The 14,299-nt window shown below is 50.1% G+C and overlaps 1 protein-coding gene across 16 annotated transcripts in view; it reads right to left on the bottom strand.

Annotated features, from left to right (window-relative positions):
* Positions 1-568: 568 nt before the first annotated feature.
* The window catches only part of KDM5C (lysine demethylase 5C), a 32,583-nt gene continuing 18,852 nt past the window's right edge, over positions 569-14,299 (bottom strand). For 6 of the 16 annotated variants that reach the window (XM_058714127.1, XM_058714125.1, XM_058714115.1 and 3 more), the window contains 14 exons: positions 12,766-12,885; positions 12,464-12,658; positions 8,255-8,436; positions 8,042-8,166; positions 7,767-7,914; positions 7,051-7,156; positions 6,003-6,361; positions 5,271-5,409; positions 4,626-4,805; positions 4,342-4,479; positions 3,555-4,154; positions 3,215-3,284; positions 2,877-3,133; positions 1,997-2,774 (listed from right to left, as the gene is read on the bottom strand). In XM_058714127.1, coding sequence (XP_058570110.1) covers positions 2,409-2,774; positions 2,877-3,133; positions 3,215-3,284; positions 3,555-4,154; positions 4,342-4,479; positions 4,626-4,805; positions 5,271-5,409; positions 6,003-6,361; positions 7,051-7,156; positions 7,767-7,914; positions 8,042-8,166; positions 8,255-8,436; positions 12,464-12,658; positions 12,766-12,885 — 2,985 coding nt within the window. In that variant the 3' untranslated portion in view covers positions 1,997-2,408. Of the gene's footprint in view, positions 1,442-1,996; positions 2,775-2,876; positions 3,134-3,205; positions 3,285-3,554; positions 4,155-4,341; positions 4,480-4,625; positions 4,806-5,270; positions 5,410-6,002; positions 6,362-7,050; positions 7,157-7,766; positions 7,915-8,041; positions 8,167-8,254; positions 8,437-12,463; positions 12,659-12,765; positions 12,886-14,299 lie in introns of those variants that run through there. The other 10 variants (XM_058714117.1, XM_058714116.1, XM_058714121.1 and 7 more) reach the window with 8 other exon arrangements.

A 14,299-nucleotide genomic window follows, 5' to 3' on the forward strand; every position in this document is an offset into this window, starting at 1 on the left:
CTGAGCCTGAGCCCCTTCCTGTCCCTTTTGTAGCACTCAAGCCTGTCTCTTCTCTAAGGTGTCTCCTCCAACCCTCCTTTTATGATCCATTCCAAGTAAGTGGGCAGACAGAAGGCCAACCTTTCCCCCTAGATTGGGGCCTGGGTTGAACTGGGCCCAGGACAGGGGTATTCATTGGCTCCTGCCTCCCCTTTAACTTGTACAGCCCAGTGCCTCCTGACCAGAAGGCTAGAGGCAGGGCTTAGCCAGATCCTCCCACCAATCAAAGCAGCCAGAAAATGGTGGGCTTTCTCACTCATCACTAGGTTCCCATCAACTGGAAATCTTGGGAAGGAGGAGAAATGGAGCAAAGTGAACCCAGTGAGGGAGCAAATGAGAAAAGGCAGAGTAGTGATGGCCCCCGATCTAGTCCAACACCCTCATTTTCCCTCATTGTCAAGACTCTGGGGCCCGGAAGGGGAAAAAAAAATCTGTCCAATATAAAGGCACCATTGACAACTCCGTTTAAAATCGAATTCAGCTTGAAACCATTACGTTAAGCGAAAGAACACAGTCACAAAGGATCACAAATTGTATGATTCCATTTATATAAAATGTCCAAAATAGGCAAATCCATAGAGATTAGTGGTGGCCTAGGGTTGAGGGGCTGGTGGGGGGGGGGGGGAGGAGGAGGAGGGCAGGGGAAGGGTGATGCCTGGGGAGTGTGATTTCATTTTGGAATGATGAAAACATTCTAAAATCTTTTGCAATGACGGTTGCACAACTAGAATATACTAAAAGCCATTGTACTGTATACTTTAAGTGGGTAAACGTATGATATGTAAATTGTATCACAATAAAGCTGTAAAAGTGAACTTGGGCTGCAAATGACCACACATCTGAGCTTCAGTCTCCATTTCACAGGGGCAGAAAAAAACCCTTTAGGGTATAGACAAATCAGGGAAGCATCCCTGAACATGGCATATGGGTAGGTCAGACAGGAAAGCATTCCACAAAGAATGAGATTATAAATATAACCTCGATCTTAAGGGCAATGAAGCATCATGGATGGTTTTAAGCAGCAAGAGTGACAAGATCACATCTGTACTTTAGAAACATCCCTCTAAATCACTGAGTTTTACATTTAAAGCAGGTAAATTTTGTGATGTAGAAATTATACCTCAATAAAGCCAAGACCAAAATTCCCCTTGGGGGCTTGAGGAGGACAGACTGGAGGGCATGAAGTTGGAGGAGGCCGTGGCAGAAGTTTAGACGAGGTGGCAGGCCGTCCGTTGGGGAGATGGGGGAAAATGGCTTGGGGGGTGGGGTAGGGGGAGACTCAGGACGTCTTGCCCTCAGGTAAGGAGAACCCGGTAGAACTTGTTTTCAGAACCCAGAGCTCCCAGACTTCAGCCCTAGTGCTCCTCCGCCGCTGACGGGTGATGGAGGCACTGTTCTCCCCCTTCAAAGAGAAATACACTTCAGAAACATGTTTCCAAAAAATGTTGCTAAGGGTTTTATTTCTAACAAGAGGAAAATAATAAAATAAAATTAAAATAGGCTTCAGTTGGAACCAAGTTTTTTTTTTTTTTTTTTTGAACAAATTAATTACACACCAACAATCTTCTTTTATTACAACATGAACCCAGGAGGAGGAAAGGAGATGGGATGGGACAGGGAGAGAAGGTCAAGGTGGTTGTGAGGACAAGCACCAAAAGCTTTCTTCAGATCATGGGGAGCTCCCCAGCCAAATTCATTTAAAATAAAAAACTGTGAGCACAGCTATGTGAAGTTTCCTCCTCCTGGGTAGAACAGTCAGGGGAAGGGGGAAGGGGGAAGGGGAAAGGGGGAAGGGGGAAGGGGAAGGGGGAAGGGGGAAGGGGGAATGGGGAAGGGGGAAGGGGGAAGGGGGAAGGGGGAAGGGGGAAGGGGGAGGGGAGGGGGAGGTAAAGGTGGGGGAAGAGAGGTAGGAAAGGGGAGGGAGGAGAAAGAGTGAGAGGGAGGTGAGGTTAGTGTAGCATGGCCTGGCCAGGGCCAGAACTGGGGAGAGAAGGGAGAGGAGATTCCCCCAGTTTGTGTACGCACTGGCCTTGTCTCTGGAATGGTGCTGGCCCAGCCCCAGCCACCCCCCTGCCCACCTGCCCACCCATCTGTTTATCTGCCTCAGGTGTCTGGGAATGCTGGTTAGAGGCTACCAGGGAGGGGGACTCCAGGGGCCAGCCCCCAGGAGCTGAGGTCTGAATAATACCTTGGAGTCAGAATATAAAAGTCAAGGGACTCAGGGGTGGGCTGGGGAGTTGGGGGGACAGTGGCCATCCCCCCTACTTGCCCACCTCCCAAGAAGCAGGCTTGATGGTCAGAAAGAGGATCCTTGAGACCAAGGGGGGGGGGGGGTCTTTGTTGGGGGTCTGTGCTAGGCTCAGCCACTGTCACAACTGTTGCTGAGGTGGCTGCTGTGGGCAGGGCACATGCAGCCTAGGAGTCAGAGTAGAGAAAGGGGCCGAGGGGCCTGAAGTGGCCCCTAGTGCCGGCTCCAAGCCATTCTGGTTCTCCTGGGTGCTGGGGCTGCCAGTGGTGGGCAGGGGTTGGGGGGGGCCCTCACCCCCAGTCTCCTCCTCCAGCTCCTCCTCCTCCTGGGCCTCCTCAGCCTCTGGCCCTGAGCTCCGTACCCTCTTTGGCTCTAGCTCCTCTCGGGCTGGGTCATCGCCCTCCCCACCCCGATCCACCTTCCGCCGTCGCCGCCTCTCCAACGCCCGGCCCCGTGCCCGGCTCCCATGGCGCTCTGCCTTTTCCAGCTGTGTGATCAGACAGGCAGAAAGAGGTGTGGGCCAGTGGTCAGGCCTGGGCTCCCTGCCTCCTTGGCCTGACCTCCTGGCCCTGTCCATCCCTCTCCTTACCTCTAGAAGTGTGCGGATCCGCTCCATGTCTGGAGGCTGCCCAGCCTGCAATAGCTGCCAAATGCTGTGGTTTTCATCCAGGGTCACCTCAAGCAGGTCCCCTTCTAACATAAGCTCCTCTAGAGGGGCCCGAGTTGCCTCAGGCAGCTCCAACACAGGGCCAGTCAACTGTGGCAACAGCGAGGAAAGCAGCTCCAGGTCTGGTGGGTTGCGGGGACAGGCTGGGTTAGAGGCTGCTCCTGGTTGTATCCCCACCACTAAAACAGAGCCGAGGACCACAGGGGTCACTGGGGATATCCAACCAACAGCCTACCCACACCTAGACCTACCTCTCTTACCTGAGCCCTCCCCAGGGGCTACCTTCTCAGGACTGGTCACACTGTCTCCATTCTCCAGCAACCCCTGGACCTGCAAAGAGCAAGGATGGGTAGTGGTTGGTGAAACCAGGCCCTTATTCCCCACCAACCCCAGACTTGGGACGTTCCACCTCCTGGAGGAGGAGAGCAAAGGCTGTGGCACACGGAGCAGTCTGGGGATCTGGACAGAATGTAAGATGGGGCAGGGAGGCCAGGCCAAAAGAGGCCAGAAGTCAGAGAGCAGGGACAGGGCTGGCGCCTAAATAGGGGCGGGGGCTAGGAGGCAGGAATTTGAGGGCAAGAGCTGGGTTGGGCAGCTCACCTTGGGCATATCCTTGCCACTGCCTTCTCTGAGAGGGTCAGAGGCAGGGGCTGAAGGGTAGGTAGGGGGTTCCTCAGGCCTGGGTTCAGCCTGCAGCCGCTGGCGAAGCTCGGCCAGCCGTCCCAACAGAGCAGTCACATCCTCAGAGGCCAAAGCCTGCCTGGCACGGCCTTGCCAGCTGATGGCCCTCTCTGTGAGACACTGCAGGGCCTCGCCCTCAGGTAGCCGCACAGGCAGTCTCTGCAGGGCTACCAGCAGTGCCAGGATGGTCTCCAGGCGGGGGCGCCGTGAGCGCATGCACAGCGGACACAAGAATTTGGTGTCCCACTCCCACCAGGCCAGCAGCGGGGACGAGGTGGGACTGGGCCTTGGGGAGCTGAGGAGGCGGGGTACCGACACACATCGCCCATGGAACCAGTCCTGACACAGGTCACACTGCAGAGCTCCCACCCCGGCCGGCACCTGCCCACACACACAGACGGAGGTTGCAGAGGAAGCTGTGATCGATGATGCCAGTGGACTGGGCTTGGCGGAGTTGGTGCGACGCAGCTGCAGGATACCCTCCTTCTCCTTCTGTTCCCCCTCCTTGAAGGCCACGATCTGGCAGGCCCAGGACAGCGGGAGAGGAGGTCAGCGGCCCAGCCCCTCCCTTCTCTGACGCCATTAACACCCTACTCCCAAACCAGGAGAAGTGAGGCCCCAAGAGCAAGCGGTCTGGCCATGGTCGCCCCATTCAGACACCTATCACCACCAGGCTCTTCTCCCAAACAGGGCCCCAGCTCCTTACCACAGAGCCTGGGTCCCTGAGGTCCTGTGCAGACAGTCCCAGCAGCTCCGTGTCAGATTTGTACAACCCCAGCTCCTTCTCCATCCACCGGCTGCGCTTGGTGCTGTCTGAGCCGGCGTCTGCACATGGGCAGAGCACCTAAGGCAGGCATACAGAGCAGGGATGACTAGGCTTCTCCTACCTCCCACTGCCAGGGCTTCCAAACCCCCACATCCTCACATGAGCCATCTCCCAACAGCCGGGCCAGAGGCAGGAGATGGTGCGGGTCAGGGTCCGGGCCTTACCTCCAGCAGCGTGTAGCAGGAATTCCTCTTGAGGAAGGTCTTAGATGCCTTCTCCCTCCAGGAGTGTGCCGTCAGTACCTGCAGCTCCAGCTGTCTCAGCTCCTCCAAGCCCACAGGTAGGTCCCGGCCCACGGCCACCAGGCCCTCTAAGTCATCCAAGCAGGGGTAGTGGTCACCATTCTGGGACAGGGACAAGAGAAAGCTCCAGTCAACTTGCCAACATCTACCGATGGTACTACTCTGCCCAGCCCTGAGCTGGGAGGAGGGACTGAACTGGCAGTCTTCGGGTAGAACAAACCAGGGATCATCCCACGGGAAGCACTCCTGTAGCTCCTACATCCACTGGCTTGTCCCCTGATACCAGTCAGTGCCAGTGACTGTCAGACTAATCATCCTCTTGTGGCCTGCCTCTCCCACCCTCCCTGCCCCTACCATTCTCACCCTTTCTACAACCTCTCTGCCCTCAGGCTGGCCCTGCAATCCCTCTTCACACTGCTCACCACACCAAGACCATTTTGCCTCCACTCCATGTACCGCGCGCTCACTTCTCTAGCCCACCCAACCCAGCGCAACCCAGTGTATGCCAGCTCTCCTGGCTGGACTGAAGGCCTGGGGTGGAGGTTCAGGGGGCAACAGGGTCCTCACTTGGATCTCATCCACATCAGCAATCCAGGCCCGGGCCTTAGCAAGAGCCTCCTTGAGAGCCTGGATGTTGGGCAGGTGAACAGGGATGTTTTCTGCCTCATGGATTATGGCCTCGAGTGTGGCTGGTGGATGCTTCTGCCTGAAGGTAGGGAAAAAAGAGGCCTCAGTGTAGGGTGATCGGCTTGACCGCCAGATATATCGGCATGGGACCCTGGAGCTGCCATATGGGCCTACCTGCTAGTACTCTGCCTACAGGGGGCTGCTGGTCCCTGTTTGCTCTAGACCGCATGCACCCACCCAACTTCTGCCACAGCCTTCGTGCCTCTGCTTGGCCCACCAGTCTGTCATCCTGTTCACAGTGCCTACACAACTGGCAAGATTAATCTGGCACTCCAGTTCGTCAGACTGCCCTGTGTGTGGCTTCTTTCTATGGATATCTGTCCACCTGCCTGTTAGTACTTGTGCTCGCACATGCGTGCCCACGTCAGCCTGTGGAGCTGGTGCCACTATACGTCTCTGTATCTGTCCATCTCTGCTTCCCCATTAGCCTATCTCTGCCTCTATGTATATATGGAGTTTTAAAAGATAAGCTAGGGAAGAAAAAAAGGGAAGAAAGTCAACACACCAGTGACAGAGTCTGGTACCCAAGGCCACCCATGGGAATCATTTCTGGCTTCTCCACTAAACTTTGACGGTTAGGGTAGAGCAGGGAGGGGAGGAGGCTGGACCTACCTGGCCTCCAGGCAGAGGTGGGCTTTCTCCTCCCAGCGTTCAGCAATGGTCAGCAGCTCCTGCAGCTCAGCCCGGGCTTTGTCCACAGCAGGGCTAGGGGCTACACTAGCACCCGCAACCAAAAGTCCCCGCATGACAGCCAGGGTGCCCCTCCGGGCTGAGGGGGCTAGCGTGCGCTTCACCTCATCCAGCCATCGTGCCTGTTCCACCTGCCGCTGGAGCTGCTGGGCCTCGGGCACCTCCACCCCTAGCAGCTGCCCCCTCTCCAACAGGGACTGCAGTAGCCCTGGACTGGAGGGCAGCGAGGCCAGGGCCTCACGGGCCTCAGCCTGATAGGCCTCCACCTGTTCCAGAATACCCTACCGGGACACAGATGAAGAAGAAACCCCTCAGCTGGGCACACTTTGAGGTGCCACGGCCAAATACCTTTGCCCCACCTACCTTCTTACCCTCCAGTATTTGGGAAAAGCACCTAACAGGGGCTGCACTCTCTTCCTGTCCCACACCCTAAGACAACAGTTCCTAATACTCACTACCTGGTAGAATGCTCTGAGGAATTTATTAAAATGCAGACGCCTGGGCCCCACCCGTAGAGATTCTTAATAGGGTTTGGTCAAGAGTCTGTGCTTTGCGAAAGTCCCCAGAGGATTCTGATGTTTAGCACCAGGAGACCCTTGGCCCAGAACATACTTGCTACACTTGGCCTTCTCACAAACCCCTATGCTCACGCTGGTGTCACTGCCTTCTTCATCCCACCTCTCCTCTACCTCCCTGAACTTGACTCAGCTTTCTAGGCCCACAAACATCCTTGGTCCTTTATCCTCTTCCACTTCCACCAGGACACATTCCCTTGACTCCATATCCTGTACTTACCCCTTGCCACCTGGCCCTGAAACCCCCTTTGCCTCCTATCTCCTGTTATTCTTATAAGTGCATCCTATCTTGCCCAAACACTTGATGCTTTTGAAGGAAGCCAAGAATAGCCTGCTGCTCGGGTCTCCCAATCCCCCTGAATCCTTATCAGCACTCTGAGTGCACTCCTCCTCACCTTGACATCCCCAATCTGGTGCATGGCACAAGGCAGGTTGTTCATCTGGTCCAGAAATGCCCGGAGCTCAGCCAGGGTCATCTGTAGACCAGCCACCCTGTGGGGGCTATGGAGTTTCACATGTGGGATTTCAGGTCCAAACCCAGTCCCCTCCCTCCATCTCTGCACTCAGACCCAATGCCTTTTCTCACGCTTGCCCACCTGGATCTCTCGCACTTCAGTGCCCTCAACTAGCCAGATCAGAGGGAGGAGGGTTTTAAGATATAAGCACATTCATATGATGAGAGCAAAGAATTGGAAGGGGGGAATATAGGATATGTTGGGGGAGGGGGGAAGCCGAGAAACTAAATGATAGTAACAAAGGCTGAACTTTTTAGCTCATCCTCTACTGCGAATTCTCTGATCAGGTTTATTCTTCTGTGTCCTTTCCTTGTCCCTAAACCTTCCACAACTCCTCTCTGGCCACAAAATCCCTCAGCCTGTCTGACATCTCCAGGTACTGATAAAAAGGACCATTTCTAGCTTTCTTAGCACTGAGGCACTCTTCTCCAGCCTAGTTGCCTGATCTCCCTGCCCTCCCAACACCTTAGGCCACCTTGCGCTGTAGTGCTTGTCAGCTTCCTGCTGTCATCTGCCCAGTGGCATTCAGAGCCCACTCCTTCTAGATGCTGGCTCCTCAGCAGGCTACCTGAACCCCATACGTCCCACTGTCATACCCGGCTTCCTGGCCGCTGACTAGTCCCAGAGCCCGGGACACGCAGGCCTCTGCCTCACTCAGGCAGTTCTTCAGTTGCTGCAGCAACTCACTGTTAGGAAACCTCCGTTCACGGGCCTCAGACTCTAGTGCCCTCAGCTCTTCAAGGCCTGGAGAGAGAATGAGAGTGGCAAGGAGTAGGCAGTATTGAGTAAAGGCAGAGAAGGGGGTGGGGAGGTACAGAAGAAAAGGGAAGAGAACTTGCCTGTGGAGTCCCTCCGTCCCCCCATCACTCACTGCGCTTCCGCCCATCCTCCACCTCCAGGGCCACTCGAACTTTGTTGGCCCAGGTGTCAAAGGACTCGGCCCGAACCTTCAGTTTATGCAGCATAGCAGGGAGCTCATCCAAGGTGTATCGATACCTGGACGAAGACAGCAGGGAAGTACATCTGGCCCAGCTCTGTATCCCCCTCCTCAGCCCACTTCCTTCACAATAGGTCCTTGGCTCACCGCAGGTACTGCCGGCTACTGGAGCACTTGCAGAGGTCATTGATGTGGGAAAGGCAGACAAGGCCATCCGGGCAGTCGTAGCAGGCCAGAGCTGACAGGAAGCATGTGGTCTTGCACTTGATGCATTGGCGCTCGTCATCTGGGAGTAGCTCGAAAGCCTCTCGCTCAGCTTCCGTGATGCCCTGGGGGCAATTCAACCCACACACGTCATACAGAACCAGAACAGGGTTGCAGAAACGCCCCCATCGCTGCCACAACCGAGCCTCAACCTAGACTCCACAATCTGTGCTAAGAGCTGTGGAGAGCAAACTCCTAGAACATACTGCCTCTGTGAAGTTCAAACTCTCAAAACTGGAGGAATCAGATGAACCAGGGCAAGATCAGTGAGGGCTGAGAGGAAGAAAAATTGGGTAGGATTCAGATCAGCAGAGAGGGCCTTTATGGGTGAAAGGAGGTGAGGTGGTGGATCAAGGCACCAGAGAGGTGGCAACGTGCGGGAGCGGCTGAGAGAAAGGCTATGTGCAAGGGAAACGATGCTGGCTTCCAGTCCCTTGGCACCCAGTGTTCCAGGCACCGTGCTGGCAGCTTAACAGGCAGGACACGCCGCATGCACACATATAACTCACAGAAATAAGACTCTGTGCTTGTGTCCAGTGTCTAAAGATACAATTTTTTTTTTCAACAACATGGTTTCCAAACCTGTGCCAATGACTTCATCTGTCACTCAGATGAAGAAAAAGCCATCTGTTCCAAAACTTGACGAAAACCCAGCTAGGCTGAAGTAACCGAAAGACAACACGATGCTGTACCTTATGGGCAATTTTAGGGATTTCTAAAGGGAAATTTGGACTAACAGTTTTTGTTCTATATTGACTCTAACATCTAACCTCTGCATAAGATATGAGTCCATTGTACGTTACAAATCTCGCTCTGCCTCTTATTAGTTGTGTGATGTTGAGTAAATTACTTAAATCTCTCTGGATTTCTGTTTCGCCATCTTAGAAGTTGGAGATAATGGCACCATCCTCACTGTACTGTTACGAAGATTAACAAAGATGCAGTGACTAAGACTTAGAAAAGTATCTTAACACTTAGAAGAAGTGGAACCACAAAATATCCCTAACAGCCAAAACAATCTTGAGAAAGAACAAAACTGGACGCATCATATTTCCTGACTTTGAACTATTCTACAAAGCTATAATAATTAAAACAGTATGGTACGTGCATAAAAATAGACACACAAATGGAACAGAAGCCCCGAAATAAACCCCAAAATAAATAAAGCCAATTAACATTTGATAAGAGAGCCAAGAATACTCAATAGAGAAAGGACAGTCTCTTCAATAAATGACAGTGGGAAAACTGAGTAACCACATACAGGTGAATTTGGACCCTTCTACCACTCGTGAAAATTAACTTGAAATTGATTAAAGACTTAAATGTAATGCCTAAAACCGTAAAACTCCTAAAAGAGAACATAGTGATAAAGTTCCTTGACATTGGTCCTGGCAATAACTTCTTGGATAGGACACCTAAGCACAAGCAAGAAAAGCAAAAATACGTAAGTGGGACTACTATAACAGCATCTGCACAGCAGAAGAAATCATCAACAAAATGAAAAGGCAACCTATGTAATGGGAGAAAGTATTTGTAAATCATCTGTTTGATAAAGGATTAATATCCAAAACATATAAGGAACACATCCAACTCAATAGCAAAAAAAAAAAACAAACCCCACAAACAATGTGATTTAAAAAAACATGGGCAGTGGGGCGCCTGGGTGGCTCTGTCGGTTAAGCGTCTGACTCAGCTCAGGTCATGATCTCACCGTTCGTGAGTTTGAGCCCCGCGTCGGGCTCTGTGCTGACAGCTCAGAGCCTGGAGCCTGCTTCACATTCTGTGTCTCCCTCTCTCTCTGCCCCTTCCCTGCTCATGCTCTGTCTCAAAAATAAATAAACAACAACAACAAAAAATTGAAGAAAAAAAAAAAAAAAAAAAAAACATGGGCAGAGAATCTGAACAGATACTTTTCCAAAGAGATACAAATGGCCAAGAGGTACATGAATATATGCTCAACAGGACTACCATCAGGGAAGTACAAATCAAAACCACAATGTGATATCACCTTACACCTGTCAGAATGGCTATTACCAAAAGAGATAAGTGTTGGCATGGATGTGGAAAAAAGGGAACCTTGCACACTGTTAGTGGGAATGTAAACTGACTCAGCTACTTGGAAAATAGTATGGAGGTTCTTCAAAAAATTAAAAATAGAACTACCCTATGATCTAGCAATCTCAATCCTGGAAATATACCCAAAGGAAATAAGAATCTCAAAGAGATACCTGCACTCCCATGATCACTGCAGCATTATTCACAACAACCAAGCTATGGAAACAACCTAAGAGTTCATCAGTGGCTGAACAGATCAGAAAGATGTGATATATACATACAATGTAATATTATCCAGCCATGAGAAAGAAGGAAATCCTGGCATTTGTAAGACATGGATGAGCCTGGTGAACATTACACTAAGTCAAGTATGTCAGACAGAGAAAAAAACAAATACTATAGGATATCACTTATGTGTGGAATCTAAAAAAGCCAAATTCATAGACACAGAGTAGAATAGTGGTTTCCAAGTGCTGGGGAGTAGGGGAAATGGGGAGATATTAGTCGAGGACACACACTTCCAGTCAAAAGTTGAGCAGGTCTGGGGGATCTAATGTACAGCATGGTAACCGTAGAAAAGAAAAAAAAAAAAGAGTAAGTGCTCAACAAATATTTACTATTATTAACTTTAATTTTCAGATTAAGGATACCTATTCTCACAGGCCTATCCCATTTTACTGAAGAGGAAACTATGTCTCAGAGGGTCTGTAACCTGCCCAAAGTAAGAATCTGATGACAGTCTATTTTGACTATAAAGCCAGAGAATGCTCTAAGGATGAAGCTCCTAGGTATTTTTGGATCATAGGCTCCTCTGAGAATTGGATACAAGGTACGAGCCCTCTCCCCATAAAAGTGCTCAAATACACACACATAGTCTTTTACAGATTTTTAAGACTAGGGGGTCGAGAACCTTTCTCTACAGTAAGGACCAAGTATAACGAATTCTCAGGGTCAGGATGAAAGCACCTTGTCTTCACACCTTGCTGTGGCTCCTTCTTGTAGTCTGGTACAACCTCAGGGTCATCATTTAATAACTGCACTGAACAGAGAAAGAGAATGATGCCTGGAAAAGCCCAGGGGCTTACCAACTAACACCACAGACTTCCAACATCACCACAGCTGCAATTCTCCTTACAGCCCATGCTCATAGGCAAATTATAAATGAGCTTTAAAATAAGAAAGGATTACCCTAAATGGGCAGCAAGGGATCCCTCAGGACCAGCATTCCCTTGTAATATTATGTAGGACTCTAAGTCAATTCCCTAGTTGGGCAAGTGTGAAGCTTTAAGAAGGCAGCTGAGCTATAAGAGTAGCAGTCCCACTGGTCTACAAACACAGGTGACCACAGGCTTATGAGAAATCTACTAAAGGAGGACCGCCTTTGTATTTGGTAGTATCACCCTAGTTTGGGCTACTGAACCATCTGAATGCAATAAAATGTCATTTGCTAAAAAATGTTCCATATTTCAATCATTTCCTTCATGTGTTACTATTACCAACAACAGCAGCTGCTACGTTGCAAGCATAATAATAGATACTTTGACATAAACTAATGACCTTACTAAAGCTTTACAACTCCCTTGCAAATGTGGTATTTAGTCCCATTTTCCAGAGTAGGGAAGTGAGACTATGAGAGGTTATGCAACCTGAACAGGTCACTCAGCTAATCAGCAGTGGGGGTTTCATATGCCAGGCTGTCCTGTCGGGTTATTTAAATAATGACAAACAGCGATAACACCAGGACGTGTTGCGGGTCAGTTACTTAACAAACATAATCTTTAATGTACTCAACTATCCAAAAAGATAAACGTTATAATCCCCATTTTTCAGAGATGGATACTGACACTCTGCAAAGTAAATTAACTTGCTCACAGCTGTTGATAAATGGCAGAGCAGAGAACGGAAAGGGATTTCTAATCCAGATGCATCTAGTTCTTTTTACTACACTCCAAGACTAAAGGCTACATCTACTTCTTTCTTCCCCCACTTCTGCCGGGCTAGGGTGCCTGATTCAGGGCACTCTCACCTCCACCCTACCTTTTCAAGCAGGGCCTTTCGTAGACGCCGTTCCTCCTGCACCATGATGAACATCTCCTTATGCACAGCTGCGGCCAGATTCAGGTCCAGCTTCTCTGGGCAGGCAGCCATCTTACAGATGAGCTCCTCATGGGAGAAGACACAGTATCTTCGGAGCCGGCGGTAGTGCTCAATGCATTGGCGCCCAGCTGGCAACTGTGGACAGATTCACGGTTGAGTGTGGCCAAGTCTGAAGGCCATGGTGCCTCAGCTTCCCCACATCCCTCCTGCTTCTCCCCGCCAACCCACCACACTCCACTCACCCAGTCAGCAGTGCAAAAGTTGACAGCCTCCGCGAAGTTGTAGCCTTGGTTGAAGCCACTGTGGTAAGCACGAGGGAAGGTAATGACAAATTCTCCTGCACACTGGTTTGTACGCACAACCTGAAGAAGAAAAAGGCCAGGAAACCTGATTTAAGTGCAGGATTCTTAAGGAGACAAAGGAGAGCCTGAGGAAACAGTGTGACAACAGAGTTCCAGATCCAATTCCAAAAGGACCGACCACTGGCCTCTGCTCTCAAAGTTGTGACTTATGTTGGCAGCCAACAGGAAGATCAGAGTCAAAAGTAGGAAATGTACGTACCAAAGTATTTCAACTTTCCTACTAATTTTTATAAAAATTTAAAATCTCACTTTTCATTAAGCTGGCTAAGCCTTTTTCATTAATAATTATTTTTATCAGTCATATATGCAGTTCCCAGAGCCATGTGTTCTACAAGATTTGTTTTAAAATCAGCAGGCCCTGGGGTGCCTGGGTGGCTCAGTTGGTTAAGCATCTGACTCTTGATTTCAGTTCAGGTCACAATCTCGTGGTTTGTGGGTTCGAGCCCCGCATCGAGCTCTGTGCAGACAGTGCAGAGCCTGCTTGGGATTCTCTGTCTCTGCCCCCCCACCCCACCTCTTCTATTGGTGAAAGCCAATCACTTTCACCTCTTCTATTTTGGCATTCTCTTTAACAACCCTAAATAACATGCCTCTCGACTATACTGAAAATAGCCACCTATTATTTCTCAGTTTGCTTAGTTTTCCGTGCATGTATTAGTAATTCAATCCCAACCTTTTAGACAAGTGTCCAACCCTCTTCTCACCTATCAGTTTTCATCCGTTTCACCTTTCACCTTTCTTGCCTATCAGTTTTCTGTTGCAGAGCCTTATGATCTGTTCCAACCTGAACCAGCTACACTATACTCCCTGGACTGTCACTCTGCCATGATGATCTCCTGTTTCCTAGATCCCAGGTCTTCCTCTTTCTTGGTGTATTCTTTTTTTTTTTTTTTTTTTAATTTTTTTTTTTTAACGTTTATTTATTTTTGGGAGACAGACAGAGCATGAACAGGGGAGGGGCAAAGAGAGAGGGAGACACAGAATCAGAAGCAGGCTCCAGGCTCTGAGCCATCAGCCCAGAGCCCGATGCGGGGCTCGAACTCATGGACCGCGAGATCGTGACCTGAGCTGAAGTCGGATGCTTAACTGACTGAGCCACCCAGGCGCCCCTCTTGGTGTATTCTTTTGCTGTACTTGAGCACATCCTCCAATAGCTGCCTAGGAAACAGTGGGAACAACTTTTTATTTGAAAATGTTTCTATTCTACTCTCATACTGCATAATTTGACCATATAGAATTCTAAATTGAAAACCATTTCGAAGGCATGGCTCTAGTCTTCTAGATTCTAGTGATGCTTTTGGAAAGTCTGAAGCCATCCTGATTTCTAGTGCTCTGAATTAAACCTCTTTTCTCTCTCAGAGAGCTTGTAGGATTTTTTCTGGTCCAAGTGTTTGATATAAAAATTTTACCAGAT

Source organism: Neofelis nebulosa, chromosome X, assembly GCF_028018385.1.
Source record: "Neofelis nebulosa isolate mNeoNeb1 chromosome X, mNeoNeb1.pri, whole genome shotgun sequence".
Taxonomy (NCBI): Eukaryota; Metazoa; Chordata; class Mammalia; order Carnivora; family Felidae; genus Neofelis; species Neofelis nebulosa.